Source organism: Amia ocellicauda, chromosome 20 (genome assembly GCF_036373705.1).
Source record: "Amia ocellicauda isolate fAmiCal2 chromosome 20, fAmiCal2.hap1, whole genome shotgun sequence".
Classification (NCBI taxonomy): Eukaryota; Metazoa; Chordata; class Actinopteri; order Amiiformes; family Amiidae; genus Amia; species Amia ocellicauda.
The window spans coordinates 7,797,759-7,823,196 of NC_089869.1; the positions used below are offsets into that span (position 1 = coordinate 7,797,759).

The 25,438-nt window shown below is 38.5% G+C and overlaps 2 protein-coding genes across 3 annotated transcripts in view; one reads left to right on the plus strand and one right to left on the minus strand.

Moving 5' to 3' along the window:
- Positions 1 to 90: 90 nt before the first annotated feature.
- dclre1a (DNA cross-link repair 1A (PSO2 homolog, S. cerevisiae)) lies at positions 91 to 9,840 on the minus strand. The gene is made up of 9 exons (XM_066693281.1): positions 8,813 to 9,840; positions 5,483 to 6,931; positions 4,308 to 4,441; positions 3,667 to 3,785; positions 3,357 to 3,500; positions 3,101 to 3,246; positions 1,982 to 2,136; positions 991 to 1,132; positions 91 to 642 (listed from the first exon to the last, which is right to left on the minus strand). Exons 1-9 carry the CDS (start codon positions 9,297 to 9,299, stop codon positions 470 to 472), a joined length of 2,949 nt encoding a protein of 982 aa, XP_066549378.1. The 5' UTR covers positions 9,300 to 9,840; the 3' UTR covers positions 91 to 469.
- Positions 9,841 to 10,138: 298 nt separating this feature from the next.
- The window catches only part of nhlrc2 (NHL repeat containing 2), a 34,229-nt gene continuing 18,929 nt past the window's right edge, over positions 10,139 to 25,438 (plus strand). Inside the window, exons 1-5 of one of the 2 annotated variants that reach the window (XM_066693141.1) lie at positions 10,139 to 10,410; positions 10,993 to 11,145; positions 20,290 to 20,745; positions 22,018 to 22,139; positions 22,412 to 22,541. In XM_066693141.1, coding sequence (XP_066549238.1) covers positions 10,245 to 10,410; positions 10,993 to 11,145; positions 20,290 to 20,745; positions 22,018 to 22,139; positions 22,412 to 22,541 — 1,027 coding nt within the window. In that variant the 5' untranslated portion in view covers positions 10,139 to 10,244. The remainder of the gene's footprint in view (positions 10,411 to 10,992; positions 11,146 to 20,289; positions 20,746 to 22,017; positions 22,140 to 22,411; positions 22,542 to 25,438) is intronic. The other variant, XM_066693142.1, reaches the window with a different exon arrangement.

Consider the following 25,438-nt stretch of genomic DNA (forward strand, 5'->3'; position numbering starts at 1 on the left):
TAGGCAGGTGGTCATAATTTTATGGCTGATCGGTGTATACTGTAGTGTTATTGGATTGTGAAAAATCTAATTCAATTCAAAGCAACAGGCTTGTGGAAAACATTTTATTTTAGGACACAATTAGAAAATACTTAAATACTGAAATATTTACAGCCATTTCCATAACGTTTTCAAAAAATTTAAAATTGAGGACCATTTAAAAAAAAATGTTTTACAGTTCAGCATCTTTGCTCTTGTAAACACTAACAGGCTGCAGTCAGGCACTGTACAATGAAAGGCAGTGATTGTGGTAGCTGAACTGGAAAGTTTTGTCGTGCAATATAGTTCCGTATCACGATTTTAAAACCATTTCTCCACCAAAGCAGTAAGGGGTTTAATCTCCTACACACAGCTAGAGCAGACCAGGAAACGTTAGTTCTTCAAGAATACGAACACTGGTTTTACAACCTATTTTGGAGCCCTGCCTTTGTCAGACTCTTCTTTCTGCTTTAACGTCCGCCATCCACTCGGCAAACAGATTCTCCATGGCCTTCCGGCTCTGCCAGCTCCCCACGTTGACAGTGGGGATGATTTTCTCAGGCCTCAGCCACTGCACGAAGCGCTTCATCTCCAGGTAGCTGCTGTGTTCGCTGTAGGGGATGCCTGTAAAACATTTGAGATCAGGCAGCCACACTTTCACTGCAGTTCCACAGTGAAATAAAAAAACTCTTACACAAGGACCAGATCTAGAGGTGAACTACTGAAAATCTAAATCAAAAGGCCTTTTACAACATCGCAGTTACATTTTCCTACATACATCTGTATTTAAAAATAGCTCTATGCATTCCACATTTGGGTAGTTATCACAATTGGCTCACATTTACACTAAATTAAATCGGGAGGATTCAATAAATGCATTTAATTAACATTTTATAATTATACAGACCTTTGTGTGTGATATTAAGTGGTGGCATCACTTGTTGAATAGTGAATTGCCCAATAACAACATACCGTATATGGTTATATTTCCTTTGACTTGAGGTCTAATGCTTTCTACAGATCCACTCTGGCTGGAGAAGGTCCATCCCGTGGGCTTGAATGCCAAGATTTGTTCGTATTTTCCCGAATACTTCTTCAGGTGTGATGACAAATTCTGCGGTGACAAGAGGCAGGTCAACACTGGCTTTACAAAGACAGTGGAGACTAGGAGTCAGAGACTTGTGAAACAAATATGTCACAATACTGAAAGGGGGGAAGATTAACTAAAAAAAAAAAAAACCTCACAAGCTCTCATAATGAACATTCTGGTCTCTAATCTGGGACTGGAAATCTGTGCTTTGTAAACAGGTCTTTAGGAACTGTCCTTCTTTAAGTTCCAGTTATAAACCATGCAAGAGTGCACGTTCCCCATTCTGAGAGTTATGGCACTACCGAAAGCCAAGTGTCCTCTGCCGTTATTGTAAACAGGAACATACTCTTAAAAAAATACTATTTTATTTTTTTCCACAATATTATTTCATCAGCCCACTAAAGTATCCTCTCTCATGTCTGACAGACAGAGCTGAGAGAAGGGGAAATGGCTGAACATTGAATGTGACTTATATGCTCTAAATCAGGGGTCTCCAACTCAGTTCCTGGAGGGTCACAGTGTCTCCTCAGTTCCCAGATAATTGGTCTGATTAGCTGATGAACTGAACGAGTTGAATACTTCTGTACAGACTGCAAATTATGGTTATGTGGTGCATCTTACCTCACTTTAAATAATATCAGATTGGTCTAATTAACTAGATTAATGGAGTAATTGAGAGTAAACCCAGTGGCACTGTGGCCCTCCAGGACTGACATCAGAGACCCCTGTTCTAAATGTTAATCTCTCCTAGTAAAATGCTGCCCAAGCTTGGAGAAGTATTTGTGCCTGATGGATTCCATTCCATTCCTGAACAATTTTCTGCTGTCGTGGTCCCAAAGAATCGCAACGACATCCAACATGGTCTGTACCCACTTTAAAATTCACTTGCATCATGGGCAGCACGTGCACTTGGGTGGCGTTCCACTCCGTTGTGATAAGCTCTTTGATCCGGTCGCTCTCCAGGCAGCACAGCGTGTTGTACTTGTCTCGAGACATGCTCACTTTGCAGCCCAGCACCTCGGCGAGAGCTGCCGGGAAACCAAATGAGACCGAGGCATGAGTTAGAATGCAAATTACAGGGGGAGCTGCCAGCTTCCAGCATGCAGGAACTGGGCTGGAACCACAGATTAATGCCTCTTCTCAGACAACAGAGCGAGACCTCTGTCGGGTTGATTAGCATTTTGAGTGCAGGCAAGAGATCACGCAGCAAATATCAGAATCAAATGTAAAAGATTTGCACTGAGCTTGGGTGGCTCACAGACTAATGTTTTTTTGCAAACTGCATCTCTTTCAAATTTAAAAGTTAACCCTGTACATTAAACGCCATCTGGCAAAGACCTTTGGGAAAAATGAAATGCATTGATCTCCCAGGGTTTGCGAACTCTAGTGTTTGTGCCATTGCTTTTTATAGTTTTGGGCTTCTGTGAAGTTATTTCGTGGCATTCGCTTTCACTGGATGTCTTTCAGTCAGATGTAGGGTAATGTACCAGCTACGTTCCAAAATATTCAACAATGAGAATTGGAACGAAAAAGTGAAGGGTGGTGAATCAAAAGATCATTAAAGTTGGACTAGCTTAATTGGGGTATTTGGGGACTTGTAAACAATCACATTTTACCCAAACATCATTAAAATGGGAATTAATATCCCATAGCCAGCTTCATATAAAATAAAAGGTAAAAAATGTAATAAACCCTTGTGTGATTTTGCTCATACTGATGAATGGTGAAGAATAATTAATACTGAGAAACTTCCAAACTGATGCTACAAACATGGGAAAGAAAGTAATGGAAGCAGCGACTGCATATTAGGTTTTGAGAAATCAATTTATCAATTACCCTAATCCCTATCAATTAACAATTCCTTGCTGTGACTTGAATTCATGTAATCAATGTTTTACTATCCTGGTTAGGTTTGGTCTTCCTTTTACAAACTGAGTGATAGTGTATAATCCAAATGTTTCAGCATTTCAGATTTAAAGTCCATGTACTCACCCAAAAATACTTTTTCTTTGCCAACTGAGTAGGTACCACAGACCACTAAGGTCCGGGGGTTTAAGGTTACGTGTTCAAAGGCAATGTTGGCTGCAAAACTGATGGTTTCTTGTTGTGTGGGAAAGGTATACTCGGGACTGCAGTACCTGTGGATAACAGCAAAGGAGATGTGACATCACACAAAAATCACTGCATGCTCAAATACATATAATCAATCTTTTCGGGGAGGGATTTTATGGATTTTGTGTGCGCTTACGTAGTATCGAGGTAGAGGGTTTGGACTTTCTGGCCCAGCAATTCAGGATAGCGCTCCATTGAGGGATCGGCCCTGAAATCTCCGGTGTGCAGCACTGTCCTGCTGTTGGGGAGATGGAAGAGCAGCATTGCGGCTCCCGGACAGCTGACAAATACAAGATTTTGCTTTAGAAACACGGACAGTGATTAACTAATCTGCTTTTGCATCAATGCACTTAAAGACCAACGCATGCAACTTGATCAGAGTAAAACATGCTGCAAAGGCCTTGCTGCTAAAAGGAAAAAAAAAAAGAGCATTAAGTGATACTTACTGGTTGGCATCCACTAATGTAACCCTGACACCCTCCACGGTGCATTCTGTATTCATGGGAAGGATGTTAACATATTGCTCCTCCACTCGAAGCTTACTCTTCACCAAATTACCTGTAATCTGAACCAAATGTAGCCTTTAGCACTAATGGATTCAAGGCAATTATGTATACACTGGTGGATCCAACACCTACAGTTAAAATTATCACGCAGCAAAAAAATTACCTTCTAGAAAATAAAGCCATGATGCATTAATAACAGCATCCACAGTAAAGTAGGCCTAGAATAGTTGGTGATGGCAAAATAAATTAGACCTGCTCTTTAGCATGCATGTAAGGTCAAGCCTAACTTCAATCAATACCCGATTGAAACCTAGGATAAAAAGGTTAAGGCACTTCAATAAAGTGAAATTATTCAATCAGCAAACACAAAAGCTGCGACTGGATGAAACACAGAAGGGCCTCCTCAACAACAGGATATGAACGACAGTGCTGTATGAGGAGACTGCAGCAACACATCAATTAATAGCTCTTATACAGTAGGCACAAGTTGTATCAACGTACACCTCTCCATTGAACTGTAGGTAGAAGAAAAACAAAAACAAACAGGGCACATGCATCATCCAAAAAATGAAACGGCTTACTTTGTTGCAGTAGATCGGTAATCGAAAGTGCTTAGTCAGTCCGCCATAGTGGTCCGAGTGAAAATGGGTGAGGAAGTAGCCACTGATGCCTTCGACCGCTCCGTACTGGAAAGCATCCACCACAAATGCAGTCCCTAATGCATGCACGCGCAAAGCAAGTTTCAGTTAGGGGAGCTGCATCATTTCTGTGACTGAAAGATTCAGTGTAGTGACGAATTTGACTCGTTTGACTGTCCAGCTACCATTTTAAGTAGTATTTACTGCTTACCAAACAGGTTGCTTCATGTGAAGAGGGTGTTATTCTGCCTTAAATCAGGCCAGTGCACACAAACTGTGCAGCAAGGTCAAACAAAAAGAAACTGAAGGTGACAACATGGGACATTTTACTGCTGATCCTCATTTGCAAACTGGAACCTGCAACAATACTTCTTTGAAACCTGGGGATTCTGTGCGGTAGGCTTTGGTTCCTCTACAGCCGTGCCAAAAAACATTACTAGGTTATAAAACCACATCCAGCATTACCACACTTCTGGCTGTGCTTCCCAGCTACTTCTACACTGAGAAACCTCCAACTACAACAGGAAAGCCCAAATTTTTACAAGGCATCTCACTGCCACCCCCCCACCCAAAGGGCCCCGATTGATAGTTAGCAGCTGTTTGATAGCTGAAAAACTGATAGCTGTTTAATAGCTGTGGGCAAGAACAGAAAGATATAGGACATATTTCATATCAACATGTGGGTGGTTTTTAAGGAGCTGCTATAGCAGTGCTAAAAAACAAACTCACTCTACAGCATTAAAACATACTGTTTCTGAAGGGAAAAAAATGCACATAAAACTCACTAACTAGATCCTCATCAATGAAGCCAAGACCCAATAGTTGTTAATGACAGCTTGTGAATGTCGATCTAGCTAGGTTTGAAGCTCATACAGATTGATACTGTTTAAGTCATGTTTAATTGAGATAAATAAGATTACTAGGGCCCAATGGAGAATAAATTCTACCAGAGAAATGAGTGGAAGTGTAAATGGCAAGCCTGCTGTAACATTGGTTAAGTGATTAATATATTCACTCATTGTTTTTTCAGGGTTTTTAAGAGCAGGCACCACAAAAGAGCTCTTAGGGTTATATTGCAGATTAACCCCAAATTCATTTTAATTCCTGAACAAACTGACCTGGAATCTTTTTGTAAAAAGGGCACCGTCTGGCATTCTCGGGCTCTTCAGCAGCCATGCCTCTGTTCCACCTCTTTCTTTTTGGACGATATCCATTTGCCACCTGGGTCTGGGGTCCATTCTTATCATCACAGCCATCCACAGGTATCAACGCACGAGAATCACTGAGCGAACCGGTGGCTTTCCTCTTCCTCTGCTTCCTGACACCAGAGTTGACAATCGAGTTCACCCCCCTGCTGGAAGCCTGGGCCTCCACTTTAGCTGGAGTGTCTTCCATTCGTACCTCTTTCGTTTTCAGGGGTTTGAGCCCAAAGAACACCCCAATATCAGTCTGCTTGAGACCTGTAGCAGCTGACTTGGCTTTGTTTTTTTTAGAAGCCATGCTCAAGGGGTTCTGCGACGTCACAGAAAGATCTTGTGAACCACCTTCTTGTTTCACATTAATAGAAGATATATCCAACCCCCTGGAAGCAAGGTTTGTCTCTCGGGTCCTACTGATTTGGTCCCTTAAACAGTCCAGCACTAAACTCTGAGGAGACGGTGACAGTTGCTCATTCTTGCCTTGTGTATCTCTGCCAGAAGCTGGAATACTGGCTTCTCGCAGGCCTTTGTCAGTAGATGACCTCAATTGAGACAAATTAACAGCTGTGGCGCTGTTACTGAAACCTACCTGGGGATTATGTGCTAACGAGACCACAGGCATCCGATCTGTCTCAGAGGAGCTATCAACCGCAAAGGTGTTTATTGCTTCTTTAGTCTCCTCCTGGTTAAAATACTCTGCAAAAAGGTCATCGTTGCTTAGGTCTTCATCCAAACCACCTGTGTCTATTTCTGAGTTCTTGGAATTGGTTGGTTCTGGTCCCTCCCTAGAGGCATGAGGTGTTGGGTAAGTCGGGGAGTAACCCTCTTCACTCTCAGAGGAACTGTTGCCAAATAATGCCATCCTCTCTTTATCCATGTCATGTAGGAGCGTCCCCTCTTCAGTGTCGCTACAGAGTGGAGAGTATGAGATGTCTCCATCACTCTCTGGGGAAGGTTGCCTCTTCAGATCTTCCTCTGATGTTTTACCCTCCCTTGTTTTGAATTGTTCCCGTGGTCTGCATTCCTGACTTTTCTGACTGCTTTGGCTCTTTAGACTCTTCGAGGGACTTTTCCCTTTTGCAAACTTAGGGGACCATCCCTTCTTTTTGTGGATGTCCTCAGGGGTCGGGGATTTTAAGAGAAGCAGCGCGTTTGATTTCCCAGTCAAGACCTGCTGGCTAACCCCTTGGGAGCTAGGGGAGAAATTTTGACTTGAAAAGCTGGAGCTACTGGCAGAACTCTGTTGGGAGCTTTCAAGACTGAAGCAGTCATTATCACTGATTGCTCTGCTCTGGGCCAGCAAGAAGTGGGAGTAGCGCTTGTAGTGGTTTGGGATTGTGGAAGTACATTGAAGGCCATCTGGACATTCTGTTTAGAAAAAAGTAAATGCATTGTGTAAATCATATTCTTAAATCCATATCTAATGTACAGCATACTTCCTACTTACAATGGAAAGTTACTTATAAATTTGCATCTGAATAGAATAAAACACTAAAAATATTAATTACACTTTCCTTACAAGTCAAAGCAATTATAATAAGTAGCATTTAATCTCTAATGTTTAAACACAATTCAACTTCCCTCCAACTAGTAGAACACATCCAATACATTCTCTGTAAACTATTTTGATTAGCTCATATTTGTACATCATATTATTCTATTTTCGATAACATTTAGCACGACACATACTTTTGAAAAAGCATCTACAATTACCATATGAAGTCTTTATTTGAAATCCAATCATGACAAATATTATGTATAATGCACCAGTAATTAATCACCATCTGTCCCACTTTGGGAAAATCTGCACAATAAAGCTTTGCAAATGAAATGTTAGGATGTGTGCTTACAATCTGCAGTACATAAATAAATAAATAACAATAGAGTGTTACTCCCAGCATCATGGATTTCTACGCTGCTTTGTGTGGGGCTGATATGTATCCATGGAAACTAAAAGCAAGTTGTTTTAGCTGATGGAAATAAATGGTGCAAAACAAAAAGTAGTGCAGGGAAGGACTGAAAATATATTTTTTATACTGTTAATAAACTAAAAAAGAACTTTGATAATCCATTAAAGAAAGAAAGTGTATTTACATGAATAAATAAAATACTGATTTCCCTGTCCTTTATTAAATTTGGCAAATAGTGCCATTACATTCCACCCACTTCTACATATTTAACACCCACGAGCTACACACCTCCCTCCATTGTTTACTTTGTTTGAGAGGCGTTCCATGTAAAGAACAGCCAAAGTCCATAGACTTCAAAACCAGAGATCATAGTACAGCTTTGACGATAGAGCAGAATACAGCCACTGATCCAAGGAGAAAGGCTGAGGTCTTAATTGTTGTCTTTGAGCTTTCCAATGCCTATGGTCAACACAGGGATCATAGATTACATTCACAAAATCCTAAAACCATTTCTACCCTCCTTCTGAAGTCTCCAAAGAATTCAAGACTGCACCTGAAGACTCTATAATCCACCGCTCTGCTTGCCAGCCTATATAGACCATTATCACCACAGTCATCTTTTGAGTTATACACGCTTGCCATTCACGCACATAATATTAAACAATTTAATATGATATAGTTGATGTGAAGGTATTTTATTTACACTGTACATCTGTTGTATACTATATAGGCATTACCTTGGCACTGTGTATTTTTAGTTCCTTGAATGTAAATCATTTTCAATTAAGGTGTCAACTTAATAAATTGTGCATTTTTGTATATGTAAGCATGACATCAGAACACAAATTCTCTTTTGAAAAAGTAGGCCTACAACACAAGAATATCAGTTGAGTTAGTACGGATTATATGATGTCTTGATTGTGTAAACTGTGTTACAACTTTTAAGTGCTTAAACCTGAAATGTGATGTTTTACTGATCTGAGCACATTATTAGTGTAGCTGATTTATAGAGTGTAATGAACATGCTGTATGTTCTCTTGCAAGACTGTGGATAAGGAAGTCTGATTATAGAGGTAATTTAGTTTATTTTGTATTTCTAGATGCAGGCAGCAGTGTGGAGTAGTGGTTCGAGTTCTGTACTCTTAAGTGGAGGTTGTGGGTCCAATCCTAAGTACTTTATCTAGATTGCTCCAGTAAAAAAAAAAAGCCCAGGTGTCTAAATGGGTAATTGTATGTAAAAATAATGTGATCAATTGTAAGTCATCCAGGATAACAGTGTCTGCTAAGAAATATTTTTTCCACCAGTATTTGTTAGACTGCCAACTATAAAACATCATACCTTTTAATTCTGCACCTCCAAGTGTGTCCAAACACTCTGCCACATGCCACCGGGGCGACTGCACCAGTAGTATGGAGAAAGGCATTTGACAGCTGGGGCAATGTCCCTGTTTGCCAGTCTTTGAAATGGTGGGCAACTGAGTTTCTTCATTATATACTGTTGCTGGTCCATCATTCTCACTGGGAAAGGTGGGAGGGGTGCTGGCCGGTCCTGGCTTCTCCACTGAATCTGTATTTTGGTGTTTGTTCTCTTGTGTCTGATGGACACCTGCACACTCTTTGACCTGTTCTTGACCACTGTAAGACTTTCTTTCAGTGTCTTGTTTTCGCCTGGGTCCGTTTGATTTCACCAAGCATTTCTGTGGTGCTAGGCTGCAATTATTCGTCTGCTTAGCCTTGCCTTTACTAGGTTTTGTATTACTTAGTGCTTTAGGTTTCCGAAGAGATTTATATTCCCATATGTCATCCTCGGAGCCATCCTGTGGCATTGCAGCCCCCAAAACGCTCACGCTACTATGAAGTACCGTATTATCATATATACTGTCACCTTAAAGGGTCATTCATATTCTAATGAAATAAAAACCTTTAGTTACCTAAATATATAGCATATATCGTGCTGATCACTGACGGATATTTCAATGAATGTGTATAGGCTATAAACTCTGTGGATACTAGTGTATACGTATTTTTAATATATGTATAACCAGTGTCTTTGTTTTTCCATTCCTTTACACAGGACATAAAACAAATCACACTTAAACTTACAGTTGAGATGATTAAACTATTTTGAATATGAACCGATCAATTAATTATTAGATATGTGTAGGGAAAATATAGCATGAATGAACAGGTCTGAATCGTAAGTAATTAGTTACCTAGCTTAACTGACACAACCTATAAATATAGTTCATATATTTATTTTAATAAAAACTGACGACTTAAAGTCTTAAATCCGGCAGCTGTGTCATCTTGTACGAGTACTAAAATGTCATATTCCTCTCCATACTTACCGCCAGTTAATAGATTTTCTCTATTTCAAAATTCAGTTCCGCATTTTCAAATAAAAATAAAAATATTAAATGTAAGTGTGCTTATATAATAGTGTAGATTTTAGCTATTTAAATATATAATACGATCATTAAAAATGTAATCATTACAAAATGATATGTTATATAGCTATTACAACAATTATAAATAATTGAATCTGCAGATGTAAAGACAAAGATAACTTAAGAAGTTATGTAAATATATTACGTACTTTTGCGATGATTCTAGAATGTAATAATTACATTTTAAAGTCCTATAATGTATTAATTATTATTTTTAAAAAACTATCAATTGGAATGACAAGTTTATATATAGGTTTTATTTACCTTTGAATGTGCTTTTAGAGTATTGAACTGCATTTACTTAACACTTGTGTTGTTGTAAAGATGGCGGCGGAGTGCAGCCTTACTGCATTAATGACAGTTCAGACACAGTTGGACTACGCCCTGCTGGACGCCGAGTCGGTGCAAGAGAAAGAGAACCTAATTTATCAATATCTGAAAAAGGTAGACGGCCGACAGCAGGACTTAAAGGTCCCAGAGTTTGACGAAGGTGGGTTAAAAACGCTTGATGTCCCAGTAGTCAGTGCTACTGCTACTACTGGACACTTCATAGGGGGAAATATCACCTGTTGATGAATTAATCAACAGAGTTAAAACCTTAATGCTGGTCACTGCATAACTGGGGAGGGTTGCTTATTGAACCCTTGCCTCTTGTCTGTTGTTTTCAGTTCCACTTGAAACCCAGTGGTACCAGTACAGTAAGTTAGTTCAATACGGAAGGGGTGGATTGAAGCAGTAATTGATCGCTTGGTATTGAATGTTCTGGGCTGACCTGGTATTCCACATTTAAATGTAGGTGGTTGTCTGTATAGCTAGCATGGCTTTCAAAACAAAGTGACCAGGGTTTGGAGCCATAGGTGGTCACTGGAATTATGCATTGATCAAATCCTTTTCTCTTCAGGCAAATGTGTAGATTTCTTTTCAGTAGAGTGTTATTTCTTCCAAATGTACTCCCTCCCATTTCTACATTCCTTTTTTACTTCCAGAAGATCTCCAAGTATCATTTGATCAACTTCAATCCTCTATCTCTTTTCTCCACTCATTGAAGTCTGTGTACTGCTGTTTATTTCAGGGTTGGAATGGCTCAACACCAAGGGCCCCCTGTCACTGGCAAAAGATCTTCCAGGCAAAGTGGTGGTGCTGGATTTCTTCACCTACTGCTGCATCAACTGCATGCATGTGCTTCCAGACCTCCATGAGCTGGAGCAGCTACACTCTGATAAAGGTATCAATCCAGTCACTTACAAGCAATGATCTAGACCAGTCACACCATACTGCCTCTTTTTAGTGGGGTAATAATCGCTACACTCCATTTGTGCTTTGCTCATGTTCCTTTATATACCGAGTATATCATCTTTGCACCCCATGTAAACAAAGTTTTCACCACTCAAAACTATTTGAGTATTTTCTTTTTATGGTATTTTAAAATCCAGATGAATAGGGGTTTCATTCTGTTTTGGCAATAGTGTGGAGAAATTAGTTACCTTGGTCTCCAATATTCCTTGTCTGCCAACGCGGGTAAAGGAAAGCATGTGAATATACGGAGTGTAGCTATACGTGGCAGGTGAGGTGTTAAATTTGCAACGCAGGAAACGCTTGTAACATGGTATTTAATGTCATTCTGTAGGACAGGGCTATAAGAAGGCTAGACTGTTGATACTTGAGATGGGAAGATTGTATGTCTTCCCACCTTCCACATGACAGCCATTACCTCATGTGGCTAAAGTTTTCTTCAAATGGAAAGATGTATGCTTTAAGTAACAGTCAGGAATCTATAGATCGAAGCAAGTGGAAACATTTTGGAGTGCATCCAGCAGTGCATCGTTATAGGCAGGTGTGTGTGTGTGTGTGTATGTATATATATTCCACACATATGGGTTCAAAATGAAACCCGATTACAATTAAAATTGTTAGATTTGACCAAAGAATTCCAGTTTCATGTGGAATTTCCCCCAACTCTTGTTGACGCATTGGCAGATATTGACCAACATTTTATGACAAAGTTTTATACATCTGTAGTGTCTTATTAATTCACTTGCATAACAAGAGTCCACTGTGCAATTCGTCAGTTGAATTTGCTGCATGTCATCTGGTAATCTGATGCTCATCTTAGTGGTAACACAATCTTAAATATTTTGGTCATGACACACCTGTTGTCACTATCAAAATACACACAACTTTGTAAATATATCCATCATGCTTAACATTAACATATAGCCTATAAAACATACATTTATCCTATTCACCATAATTATAAACCTTTTTCCTCCCTTCTTTCAATCAAATCAGTAAAATGCATCTGTACAAAAATGTGTGGAATTGAAGTGAAATTCACAAATTCTGTGAAAATGTAAATTACAATTCCAGATCTAATATTTTTCCATTCAGAATTTACCCTAGTTCTGCAAATATTTATGTCACCAGTGAAGTAAAATGTAGGCCAGATTGCCACTATTACTAGAACTAAATTCTTCTCTGCCTCAGTTGTCTGCTGTCAGTTGTCTTATATTGACACTATACATTTTAAGACCTGTAAATCGCAGTGATGATGGTAATGTTTTTAATTTTCTTTATTATGATTCATTTTAATATAAGGTGATTGACATCAGCCTGCAAAACTTTCACCTTTACATCTTGCATAAAACCACACCTGTGCCAATTCACTAAAGCATAGGTAACTTAACCACTCACTTTATTCTTCTACTGTGTAAGATGATATCATCCATTTAATTGCTAACAACAATGTATTGCCTTCCTGTACAGTGTCCAACTCTGTATACCATTCCACATTTGCATATAGGATAGTGCGACTCTGTATTGCCAGTTTATTTGTATGGTAGACAAACCGCACAGTTAAATGTTCCAAAGAATGCGTGTGTTATCTTGTTTGTGTGCTGAAGAACAAGACCTTAAAATAACCTGAACTGTTCTTTGACCCCAGTATCTGTCGTACCTCTGGGTAATACAGTTGTTCTGTTGCTTATTATAACCATTCATGCAAACACTATTCTGTTCCAGCTGTCATTTAATATCATTACCTCTAAAGGGATCATCTGAGAAAATAGAACAGTGTCCGTGGCAGCGCATACCAGCCAGCACTGTATCTGATAGATTTCCAAGGCTTATCTTTGGCAACTCTTTTGGTACATTCCGAGTGACGTCCGGTGGCTTGTTTGAAATTCCACTTGATATGCATGTCTTATCATTTAGACTGAATGGCTGGACACTACTCTGTCTGTGTGTCTGCCTGGCTATATATAATTTAGTGGAGTGAAGCCAGTTTACAGTGCTCTTTCATAAGCACTGTTGTAAGCTATTCTTCTGTGATTCAGTACCAGTGGCCTTGCCAGTGTTAAAAGAAGAGACCTCTGTTTAGAGTGGTTGTTCCTTGTATGCCTCTGATAGGTCTTACTGTGGATTTCTGTAGCCAAGACAGTTTTTACTGCACTGCTCTATAGTAAAATTGGAACAGCACAGTTCAAAGATTAGGCTAAAGGTTTGCTGTCATTCTTTTATTTATTAAGGCTATGATTTTTTTAAATGATCTACTGTTCTGCCCAGATAATTGCATATATAGATATTGACATATAATGACAGCGTATAATACATTTAATTCGGCAATATAAATACTGGTTTATTTCCCTGTTTTATATTCAAACTTGAGCTGAGGGGCCATTTGTTTTAAATGCATATTAGTTATTACACTGTGTGCAAGATCAGAACTGGTTAGTTAATCCTGGCAGGGGGCCAGCAGGGAATTCCACAGTGACCTCATCACTTCCCAAAGAGGAAATCCTCTGTGATTGATCACCTGTGAAGTTCAGATGTTTAAACTGTCTATATAAAGTGACAGATTTCAAAGGTAAACACAAAAAGTTCAATACAAAAGTATATAAGTTTAAGAGTTGTATGTAAAAACGATATCTTGTTGATCCTTTTAGTAATCCTGTTCTTCAAAAAAACTTGACTACCTGTAAGAACAGGGTCCACTGTGGTTGTCAGCAACCACTGGGTATTGTTTTCATTCAGTCTTTTCAAACATTGAGTGATTATTTGAATTATCAGTGATTATGTGCAATATTTGGTCCTTTGTACAGGATTTTAAATTAGTATTATTTAGGCGTTGCCCTAGACTTCACTGACCTGCGATCAGTCGAATGCATTTCCGTGGTTGTTGGCTGTTGACCTTGACTGTGCCAGCTCATTCAAGGTCTTGTTTGCAGGAACATTTCTTCCTGCATAAAATCTTCATGGGCCCAGGTCAAGACCTATTGTGATTGCCTTGAAGACATCCCATAAAAGGTGAAGCTTTTCTCAAAGATTCTGAAAAGGTGGATAAAATAAAATATAACCAGTCAATCTATGGATGTAGACATGGATATCATCCATTCTGTGCTGTATATGTTTTCTAATTCAATTACTCCCTTTTTATTATGCTCTAACAATGTTTTTTTTTTTTAAGACTTTGCAGTTCATGGGTATAATCTGAAATGACTGAATTTGCAAATAGAAGGAAAAAAAAGTGTTGAGTCCAAAGTTTAAAAAAAGTCTTTTTTTTCTTCAGCATAAATCTCTGTGGTGGTTCACTTGAAACCGCTATTGAAGCCTTGATCTAACGGCCAGCTGGGCTGCGTATTTATCACTTCTACGTTCTCACCCCCAAAGACCCAAGCCTTGCGAAGGAACACCTGTCGCAGGGGAATGAATCGCAGGAATGACATGTTTGAGAAGCAGCTTTGACATTTAATATAAACCAGACAAATTGGAGAGCAACAAGCTAAATCCAGAACACAGTGCAGCAATGGGCTCAATCCCAAGGGCTTGGAGGCCATGTTGTGGTTTGGGGTATTTTCTTAAAAGAAAGAATTGTTGTTTTTCAGGTTTCTCAAAAAAAAATCCTGAACCTCCTCACTGAAATAAATTGTCTACTCATTTGGCAGATAATTCACCTTCCTTATGGTGTTTGTGGTAATTTTATTATAATCTAGATTAAATTCTTCATTTTTAATGTATAACATAGACTGGATAAACAATTCAATAGTGCCAGCATTTGTGTATGACTGAATTAATCTTGTAACCCCAGTACTTTTCACATTCATCAGGATCACATAACAGGTTCTGGTACATAATTTGTTACAGATAATGTGGTTACATTTTTATATACCATAGCTCAATTTGAAAAGCTTTTTAGTGGCTGTAATCCAATCTGTTTAAGTTAGTTATAGAAAGTCAGTGTGTGAGAATTTTATTTGCTTTTTTTTATCTTTAAAACGCTGATTTTTACTTCAGCATATGCAAGTCAGTTTGAATTAGTACTGTACAGGAATCTTGTTTTTAAAGAGGTCAAATTTAAAGGTCTTATACATCTATGCTTGTTTAATGGTTGCAAGAAAACAATAGGTTCTGTAGATATCTGAAAGTCTAACGCATTGTTGACTGCACCATTCTTTTTACTGCACTTTAAGGAAATAGTTTAATTTAGGGTTCATGAATGTGTAGTCATTTAAAGCTCAGCTGGAATATAAAGTGATAGACACAGGAAATCTAAGCAGGATTGAGAATGTTATTTATTAAAGAATTGTTTTTCAAATTTGTATTTTCAAAATGTATCTGTTATAACCCATATTATTAGTCGAGCCAAAAAAAGTTATATGCTGCCCTTATCCCAGACATCTGTTTTCTTCCCCTTTTAATATGACCTAGAAAGGCATGTTTTTTTTTTTTTGTTTTGTTTTTTTAATTCAAAATACGTTCTGATTGTTTTTGATTTACTTTTTAAAAAGTAGGTTTAAACCTGATTTAAAGAAAATGCCATCCATTTTTATAAAGGTGTAAAAAGCTTTTGTATAGATTTCAACTATAGAAATTAAATAAATATTTTTTTTTTCCATAAAGATGTAGGCTAAGTGCGTATGTTAGAAACAAAAGGAATACAAAGATATTCAAGACCTGCTGCATGAAAAACGCTTTTGTTACTTTAAACAAAAAACAATCTTATTATTCAAGGCAGCATTTGATGCAGTTTCTTCACATTATGTTTGAGTAGGTGTGGATCAGCAAAGTCTTAGTTTTTGTGGTCTGAAATGATTTTCTAGTGTTACAGAACTTTATTCTAAAACAAAGTAGCCAGGATTTAACACCATAATACCAGCATAAGGTTTTGAGAAACGGTAACTTTACATTTTTATTCTGCAGATCCTGTTATAGGCCAATCAATCTGACTTCAAATGTTATAAAAATACAACTGTATTTTGTCAGTGTAGCAGAATACGATCCCAGTGCTGAAGATCATAAATCTTTTTGAGGTTCGCATAAAATCAGTTTTGCTTCAGCAAATTTGAGATTGATTCAGAAAGGTTTTATTTTTCTGTGATTTTATTATTTTTATTTTTAACTTAGCCAAAAAGCAAGCCTGTAACATTTTCAAGATATCTGTAGAGCAATGGTGTGGCATGCAAAAGTTTATATACCCCATAACTCCATGACCTGAAATCTTTACAGTTTCCTTTATGCTAAATCTGCAGCGTTCAACTAACCTTTGGAACATACACTCACCTAAAGGATTATTAGGAACACCATACTAATACTGTGTTTGACCCCCTTTCGCCTTCAGAACTGCCTTAATTCTACGTGGCATTGATTCAACAAGGTGCTGAAAGCATTCTTTAGAAATGTTGGCCCATATTGATAGGATAGCATCTTGCAGTTGATGGAGATTTGTGGGATGCACATCCAGGGCACGAAGCTCCCGTTCCACCACATCCCAAAGATGCTCTATTGGGTTGAGATCTGGTGACTGTGGGGGCCAGTTTAGTACAGTGAACTCATTGTCATGTTCAAGAAACCAATTTGAAATGATTGGACCTTTGTGACATGGTGCATTATCCTGCTGGAAGTAGCCATCAGAGGATGGGTACATGGTGGTCATAAAGGGATGGACATGGTCAGAAACAATGCTCAGGTAGGCCGTGGCATTTAAACAATGCCCAATTGGCACTAAGGGGCCTAAAGTGTGCCAAGAAAACATCCCCCACACCATTACACCACCACCACCACCAGCCTGCACAGTGGTAACAAGGCATGATGGATCCATGTTCTCATTCTGTTTACGCCAAATTCGGACTCTACCATCTGAATGTCTCAACAGAAATCGAGACTCATCAGACCAGGCAACATTTTTCCAGTCTTCAACTGTCCAATTTTGGTGAGCTTGTGCAAATTGTAGCCTCTTTTTCCTATTTGTAGTGGAGATGAGTTGTACCCGGTGGGGTCTTCTGCTGTTGTAGCCCATCCGCCTCAAGGTTGTACGTGTTGTGGCTTCACAAATGCTTTGCTGCATACCTCGGTTGTAACGAGTGGTTATTTCAGTCAAAGTTGCTCTTCTATCAGCTTGAATCAGTCGGCCCATTCTCCTCTGACCTCTAGCATCAACAAGGCATTTTCGCCCACAGGACTGCCGCATACTGGATGTTTTTCCCTTTTCACACCATTCTTTGTAAACCCTAGAAATGGTTGTGCGTGAAAATCCCAGTAACTGAGCAGATTGTGAAATACTCAGACCGGCCCGTCTGGCACCAACAACCATGCCACGCTCAAAATTGCTTAAATCACCTTTCTTTCCCATTCAGACATTCAGTTTGGAGTTCAGGAGATTGTCTTGACCAGGACCACACCCCTAAATGCATTGAAGCAACTGCCATGTGATTGGTTGGTTAGATAATTGCATTAATGAGAAATTGAACAGGTGTTCCTAATAATCCTTTAGGTGAGTGTATATAATTGATACATTAGTTTAAGTAAGAATAATAATTTATCTAAATTAGTCCACAAATACCATTGTTTCAAATGCATACCTTTGATAACAACTCAATGTAGATAGATCAGTTTAAATTGTTTAATTGCTTTTTACATTTGAGGAGGATTTGATTTATTTTGCCCTAACCATTGTGATCTACTGTCACAGCCCAATTGATCTGTTCAATTTAACAGTCTGTTGCTCTATCATCTTATCCTTGAGATCTGGAAACTGCACGTACAATCAAAATGAAGTGGCAGATCAACAGATGCCTGGCTGGCAAAAATTTAAAAAAGGTTTTTGTTCTGTACTACAGAATGGCCTGTTACCTAACTGAGGGTGTCTGGTGTCAGGATTTCCGGACATTAGCAAGATAATGCCTGATAACTCCTCACCAGGTTTACCGAGTGATTCTGAGGTCAACCTTCTCGGCAACATTACAGCAAGACTTGTAACATCCTTCGCAAACGCAAAAACAACATTGATGCTAAAGCAGACTAATAAGGAGAAGTTTCGTTAATCTGTGATCTTTTTTTTAATATAAATTAAGGCAAATCAATCTTAAGTAGCCTATATGTTTATTTTGTTTTTAAATGTATAGGTTGTGGTTAAAGAATAAGAACCCGAGATCTGAAAACACGGGCGATTTGAATGAATTTCCCATTTTATTTTGTTTTTTTATATGCTCACAAATGTTTCACTCCATTTGGTATGAAGAAGCATCATGTAATTACTGCCAAGAGACCATTGAAAGTAAAAAACTAAAATAATAGAAATCACATAAAAGGTTTTTATTTCATGAGTCTATATTACTGCTTTACCATATAACATTGGTTATGCTATTTAAACTCTCAACTGTGATAATTGTTACTCTTCTAATTGTTATCAAGATATTAAACTTAGTTGAGTGATAATCTGAGTTATTAAAACCTTAGGATGCTCTGACAATATTCTTTATAATTTCCTTATTATCTTATTATGTCAGGTTAAAATCATTAATCTTTAAATGCATTGTTCAGTTATATATTCAGAATACCTCCATTTATTTTTAATTTAAAGGAATTTTAATTGTAGTAGAGTCCCTTTGTTCTATACATACAGACTCAAGTGGCATTATTATTATTAATTAATTCTGTGGTCCAGGTGAAGAATGTTTTAACTTTCTGAACTAAAGATGACCGCTTGTATGTGATGACTTACAAATACTGCGTCTCAGTATATTCCAGTTGTTTCCTGTACTTATTTGCTTGGCTGGCCTGAAATGATTAGGAAACACTTTATTTTTTTCTTTCAACTGCTACAGTAGACTTGCTTTGAAAATTTGATTCTACTAGTAAACCACCTCTGATGCTGTCAGAGCTGCCTTAACTTTACACCACTAAAAAAAACAAAAATTGGCAGCATGTTTAAAATTGTGTCCAGATGTAGCCTAATCATTTATATGTTCAAACATTAAAACTTAACATCAAAGTCATATTGTCTTTTAAATATTAATTCTAAGGTAGCCTATTTATTTTCTTACTTAATCAAATTGGCGATGATCCTGAAAGTTACTCTGTCTCCAACTGTCGGATGACTTAATTCCCCAAGGTTTTAATGTGCGTTTATTTACTTTGCATTTATTCAAAACAGTGTTGCATTCTGTTTTAAGTGTTTTTAATTTTGTATTATTTCTGTCTACTTAAGTACTCTGGCTCATGCAAACCATTATGGGAACCAGATAACCACACAACTTTTGAATAGCCAAGCACCTTTTGAAAAGGTGTTCTGAATGCTCTCTGAAATCAAATGTCATTTTTGTTTCTTTATCTGATTCATGCTGACATTTAATATAAGTGATGATGATAAATGAATTCTATTCAAAATGTATTGTCGCAGTGGAGGATAATTAGAAAGACCCTTTCGTAAGTGTGACAACAACTATTATTAAAGTTTTATCAAACACTTCTTTGCGAAATGGGCACTTTTTTTTCTTGCAATATTTTGTTTAATATTTTTGGTGAGCACTACAAACCCAAGCCTCTGACTGGTTTTGATTCTGTACAGCCACCTAGCGGAAACTAAGGATTTACGCTTTACACCGAACAAAGCTGTTTCCAACCTGAACTCTGGTACATGTGGTAATGTTCTGATATGGGTCAGATTTATCATATGTGACGGTTGTGCAAGATCACATGTGAAAGTGTTTTCAAAACATTTTGTAATTTTATTTGTAATAATTTGTAATTTCCTTGTTCGGCAGGCTTCGCTTTCTAGTGTATGAATTACCTCAGCTCTTGGATAAGTGCTTAGTTTATCCAATTCCCATATAACATTGCTATGTACGTTCCCTGCAGAATACATAATAAATGGCTTGCAGTGTCTTTGGCAAACATAACATTTAAAGGAAAATGTATAGAATTCAAATTAATGTATTATTATTAAGTGGCTGTTTGTTCAATTAAATTTCAAAATGTGCCCCTTTGTCGTATTTGTATTGAATAGTAATTCAGTGGTCAATTACTTATTATATAGATTTAACTGTTTTGTAATGTATGTTTTTTTGTCCCCTTCTTCCCCCTTTCTTTCCATTAGATGGGCTGGTTGTCATCGGAGTTCACTCCGCAAAGTTTCCCAATGAGAAGGTCCTGAGTAACATCAAAAGTGCTGTCCTGCGCTACAACATCACCCACCCTGTGGTCAATGATGCCGACGCCAAGCTCTGGCACGAGCTGGAGGTGTCCTGCTGGCCGACCCTGGTCGTGGTGGGCCCAAGAGGAAACCTGCTCTTCTCCGTGGTGGGAGAGGGTCACAAAGAGAAGTTATTCCTCTTTGTTGCAGCAGCCCTGAAATACTATAAAGAGAAAGGCGAGCTGAAATATGGTGCTATAGGGATGAAGCTGTACAGGGATTCTCTGCCTCCTTCAATGCTGTCCTTTCCCGGCAAAGTGACGGCCGACGGTACCGGGCAGCGACTGGTGATTGCAGACACGGGTCACCACAGGATTCTGGTCGTCGCAAAGAGTGGGCAGGTACTTCATGCTATAGGAGGTGAGCTTGTGTTTAATTCCTACCATTATTAAAGGTCTCTCTCTGCAGTCATCGCTTCAGTAGGATGTAAGATTATTGCAATTTGAAGGAACTACCATGTCTGAACAGTAGCAAACGGCCGGAGGAATGCCGTGCTATCTTGTGAATCCATGAATTATGATGTTTTATATCTCCAAGGCTCATTCCATCAAGGAGAGATCAGAGTAAGAACTAAATGGCTTATTATTCACTGCTCTCTAAAAATGTTATGAGGGATGGACAGAAAGAAGATGCCAAAACACTGTAAGGACATTCACTTTGCCTCTCTATTCATAAAATTTTGATGTAATCGGACAATTAGGATGTCTGACTAAAACATTCAGCAGGACCCTCTCATATTCCTGTGCCTTGGCAGGGTTAGCTTCTTGTGCCGCTGCTTTAAGCTGCAGCCTAAGTAAATTTACTATCGAGTTGAAGTGAGGGTCTAGACGAGACTCCTCATAATTGCTCGTCGTCTTCCAAAACCTTCCTTCGACTTCCTTTATTAGGAGGCCAGCCTCCAGCTGCTCTGCTGCATGACTTCAACCTGTCACAATGAGAACCCGATTCGTGCCACAGGCAGATTTGTCAATATCTCATAACAATACAGATATTCCACTTTGAAGCTCAATGCATTCTTGAGGCATTTTCCTTTTGTACTTTTCAATTTTTCAATTTGAATATAGTTGATTGGATTATAACTTAGTCCAGTTGATCTCCTGGTGGCCAGTTACATAGCCCTGCTTTATGATAGAAACTTAAGAAGGCTTGTTGAATCTTTCCCTTCCAACTGATAAGTATTCCACTTCCCTTGTTCAGTCAGAAGCAGTCTTTGTATAGGGGCTGCTTTCTTATCTTTTATTAATAAACTCATCATATGTGATTTCTGTGATATCCCTTTAATAATCAGGTTTGAGTCGAGGATTGGCGGTGTTCGTGCATCATAGCAAAAGTACATTTAAAATATGTAACATGTTGAAAAGATTTGGACACGTCATCATGCTGTTCAGTTCCACAGTCAGATGTCATTTTTAATTAATGCAGTTTAGTGCTAGGAAATGCACCACACAAAATATGCTTCACTGAAGAATGAGTCTGTGCTTAATTTAATTTGCTTGTAATTAACACCAAAACACAGAATATGTACACTACACATTTTTTGTTGTGTAATGCTGTTTTGTGAAATCCCAGTTGATCCCCTTCAGTATCTTTATTGTGCCATTGATGTATATTTTATAATTCTTGTGTGTTCAGGCCCTGACAGTGGACGAAAAGATGGAGGATTTTCAGAAGCACGATTCAATTCTCCTCAGGGTGTGGTAATGAAGGATGACTCCATTTATGTGGCTGATACTGAGAATCACCTGATAAGAAAGGTATGGAATCAGCTACAGATAAGAATGATAGAGGATAATATGTGGTCCTTAGTAGCAAGAACATGAGTCTCGATTTGTGTTTGAATTGTATTTGCTCTATTTAGCCGAAGCTTAAGTCATGGTGTTCCAAAATGGATATCCTGTATTCAATCTTAGTTTTAAATATGAAATGATTTTCCAGAATACAGGAATCCATCCATAATTTCCGTGAATGATGTTGTGCATGAATGTGATTGTCCAAAGATAACTCAAGGGGTTGGTCTTTCTCATAGATTGACCTGTTGGAAGGGAAAGTCAGCACAGTAGCCGGCATTGGAATCCAAGGCACAGACAAAGAAGGCGGGGCTATGGGACCTCAGCAGCCAATCAGCTCTCCGTGGGACGTGGCTCTGGGCTCAGCAGGTGGGGCCTGAATTTGTTGTTGCACCTCAGACCATTTTGGATCTTATTTGGCATGCATATGCCGTTTGGTTAATACACCTACAGGTCATTCTATTAATAAGCTCTTAATGGATACTTGCCAGGTTGGTTTTAAAATTGCAATGTAGATTAAAACTAGATTAACTACAATGTAAGTAAAACTACATTAACCCTCAATTTACATTGGCCTCCAATGTAACCAGTGTTGTTGTTTTTAGTCTCTTAACTCTTTAACCAGAGCGTTTTGTGGTTTTCTGCCGACTTCTTCTGGTTGCATAACATGTGATAAGGCTAATCGTGGATCTAAAGTATACTCGGTTGAGTTGTTGTAATGATCTTCTTGTGATAGAAATGTGAATGAACGGTGCACATTGGGAACTGTGCACTCATTGTACAATGGCAGTTTTCTTGTTTTGTCCCGATGGAGATTTGAAATACAGAGAGGAAACATCTGGCTTCAATGTGTAATTACACAATGGCTCCACAATTTTCTTTTCACGCTTATCTCTCCCTTGTACTGTAAGGGTACGACTGAGAAAATGCCTTGAACTTGAAATTGAAAGCTGCTGCAATCAATTGCTGCAAAGGAGATTTTTGTTGGCATTAGGAATTAATCAATGGACGAGAGGGGTTTCCAGTCATTTATGTAAAGTTTAACTGAACTGTGCTTAAGAATGGATGTGAAGCGTTTTAAAATGTTACTTTTAACAGGTTGAACCAATGGAAGGATAAAACGGCATTTTAACTAGCACAGATGAGGGATGAACCATCACAGACACATTGATGCTAGGAGTATTGTATTAGATCCACTTAATGCTGTATGGAACATTAGCAAAACACTTTTTACACCAGGCTTAAATTAGTTCTTTAATGTTGTCTGCTTTAACACACGTTGAAGATGTAATCGTACTGGCAGGGCTATAGGGAGTAACTATTGGTTAATTGCTTTGCTTAATTACATATGTATTGGCCATTTTCATATTGATTAGGGGATACATAAAACCGGGACAGGCATAAGTTTCAAGCATGAAATTATGTTCTTAAAAGAAGAAAAGCCAATGAGGTGATGCAATAGCAACTTAAAATCCATGAGCTGCTTTGCATTTAATTTTAAATGATCCGTAAGGCCAATTAACTATTGTGTAGCAATGAAATTACACCCACACCCTGTAGATTGTATGATTAAAGGTTCCTTGATCAGCAGGTGACTGCTGTCTATAGCCTGTGATTAATTACTGTCAGCACTGAGGACATACATTATTGGGATTTCTCTTTCCTCCTTATTGCTGAGCAGGGGATCACTCTTAGCAGGACAGACAATCTGTTGCACATAGCTAGTTTCAAGTGTACTCGCACAACTCCCCACACCAGTGACCCAAGACCCTGCTGTGGAATTCACAAGTCTTCTCCTTTGATTTCAGATGTACACTACCGCTCCAAAGTTTTAGAACACCCCCATTATTCCAGTTTTTTCCAGTGAACAACCTGAAATGGTACAAAGGTAAGCGGTAAACTGCCAGAGGTTAAAATAAAAAGTTTAGATTACCAAAAACTGAAAAAGAATGGACATTTCAGTTATTTAATGTGTTACTACAGCCTCTTAAGCATTATTTGGCAGTGTTACACGCAGCTCCTGTGCATAGAAGTTACACTGTATTCCTACAATGCGCACATCGTTTGAAAGCTTATTCTCTTGGCTATCAGCGCATTTCATTGTCAAACACATACGATTTACAGTTTCCGTGTCACCCGCCATCATTCAGAGCCCGGGGGGTGTTCTATCAAACATAGACAAGTTCAGATCCAATTATGTAAAATCATTGTGTATTAGTACACTGTAAACAGAGTTCTCCATCTTGACATTTTGAGCTCTCTACGGGTGTGTGTTGCTTCTGCCAAAACGTGGATGGTCTTGTTTTGATCAGTAGACTGACTGCTTCCAGAATATGTCATAATTTTCAATAGTTTGAGTTTTTGTGTTCCTACTCAGAGCAAGTATCCCCCCACACCCCCATTTCAGAATGCAGGGGGGTATAAAAACCTATATTTTTCACATCAGAGAATGCTTCACATCCTTAGAAAGCTGAGAGTCTCATCTTTCATGGGATACCAAACACTTGGCAAACAACACAACAGTGAAGACTGCACATGGGATTAAAGAGAAGCACATGGATTTGGTCCAATGGGTACCAGAGGGGTTCGTCAACTTAAGGGGTTACATTTTGTTAAACAGAACAATTCACTGATTTCTTTTTTAGCTCCAATTGTTTATTTGTTCTATGTTTTAATTTCATAGTACATTGAGACATTAAACTGTAAATTTCAATAACAACTGGAAAAATGTAGGTGTTCTAAAGCTCTCGACCGCTAGTGTATGATGAGGGCTTTAGTTATGGCACACAACTATGCACGCTAGAAGGGAATAGCGAAGCTCTGTCCTGCTTGTTTTCTTGCAAATGTGCCTGCTTTGCAGTGGACACAACATTTTCTTGAATCATAATGTGAAAAGTTCCCTGTTTTGCCATTTAATTATCTCAGCCACATCATGAGTTTCATCCTTATGGCGATATGTTGTAAATTCGCTAGTGTTCACCTGGTAAAATGTGGTCATTTACGTACAGCTTTATCAAATCTTCCACCTATAACCTGCTGTACCTAGACTTAAACTGCTCAGTTTGTCACCGAATATTTCTAAAGAAGACAGGAAGACTGACAGGTTCAATTCTTGCAGAGGGAGATGTGTTAAACATGTCATAAATTGGCTTTGTTGCTGCCAGTCATCTTTAGCTGTTGAGTTAGCGGACATACCGTCCAAACTGTGGAAATCAATGCTGCTTGTCCGACTGTTCTCCCTGGCAGTATCTGGAATATATTATTAT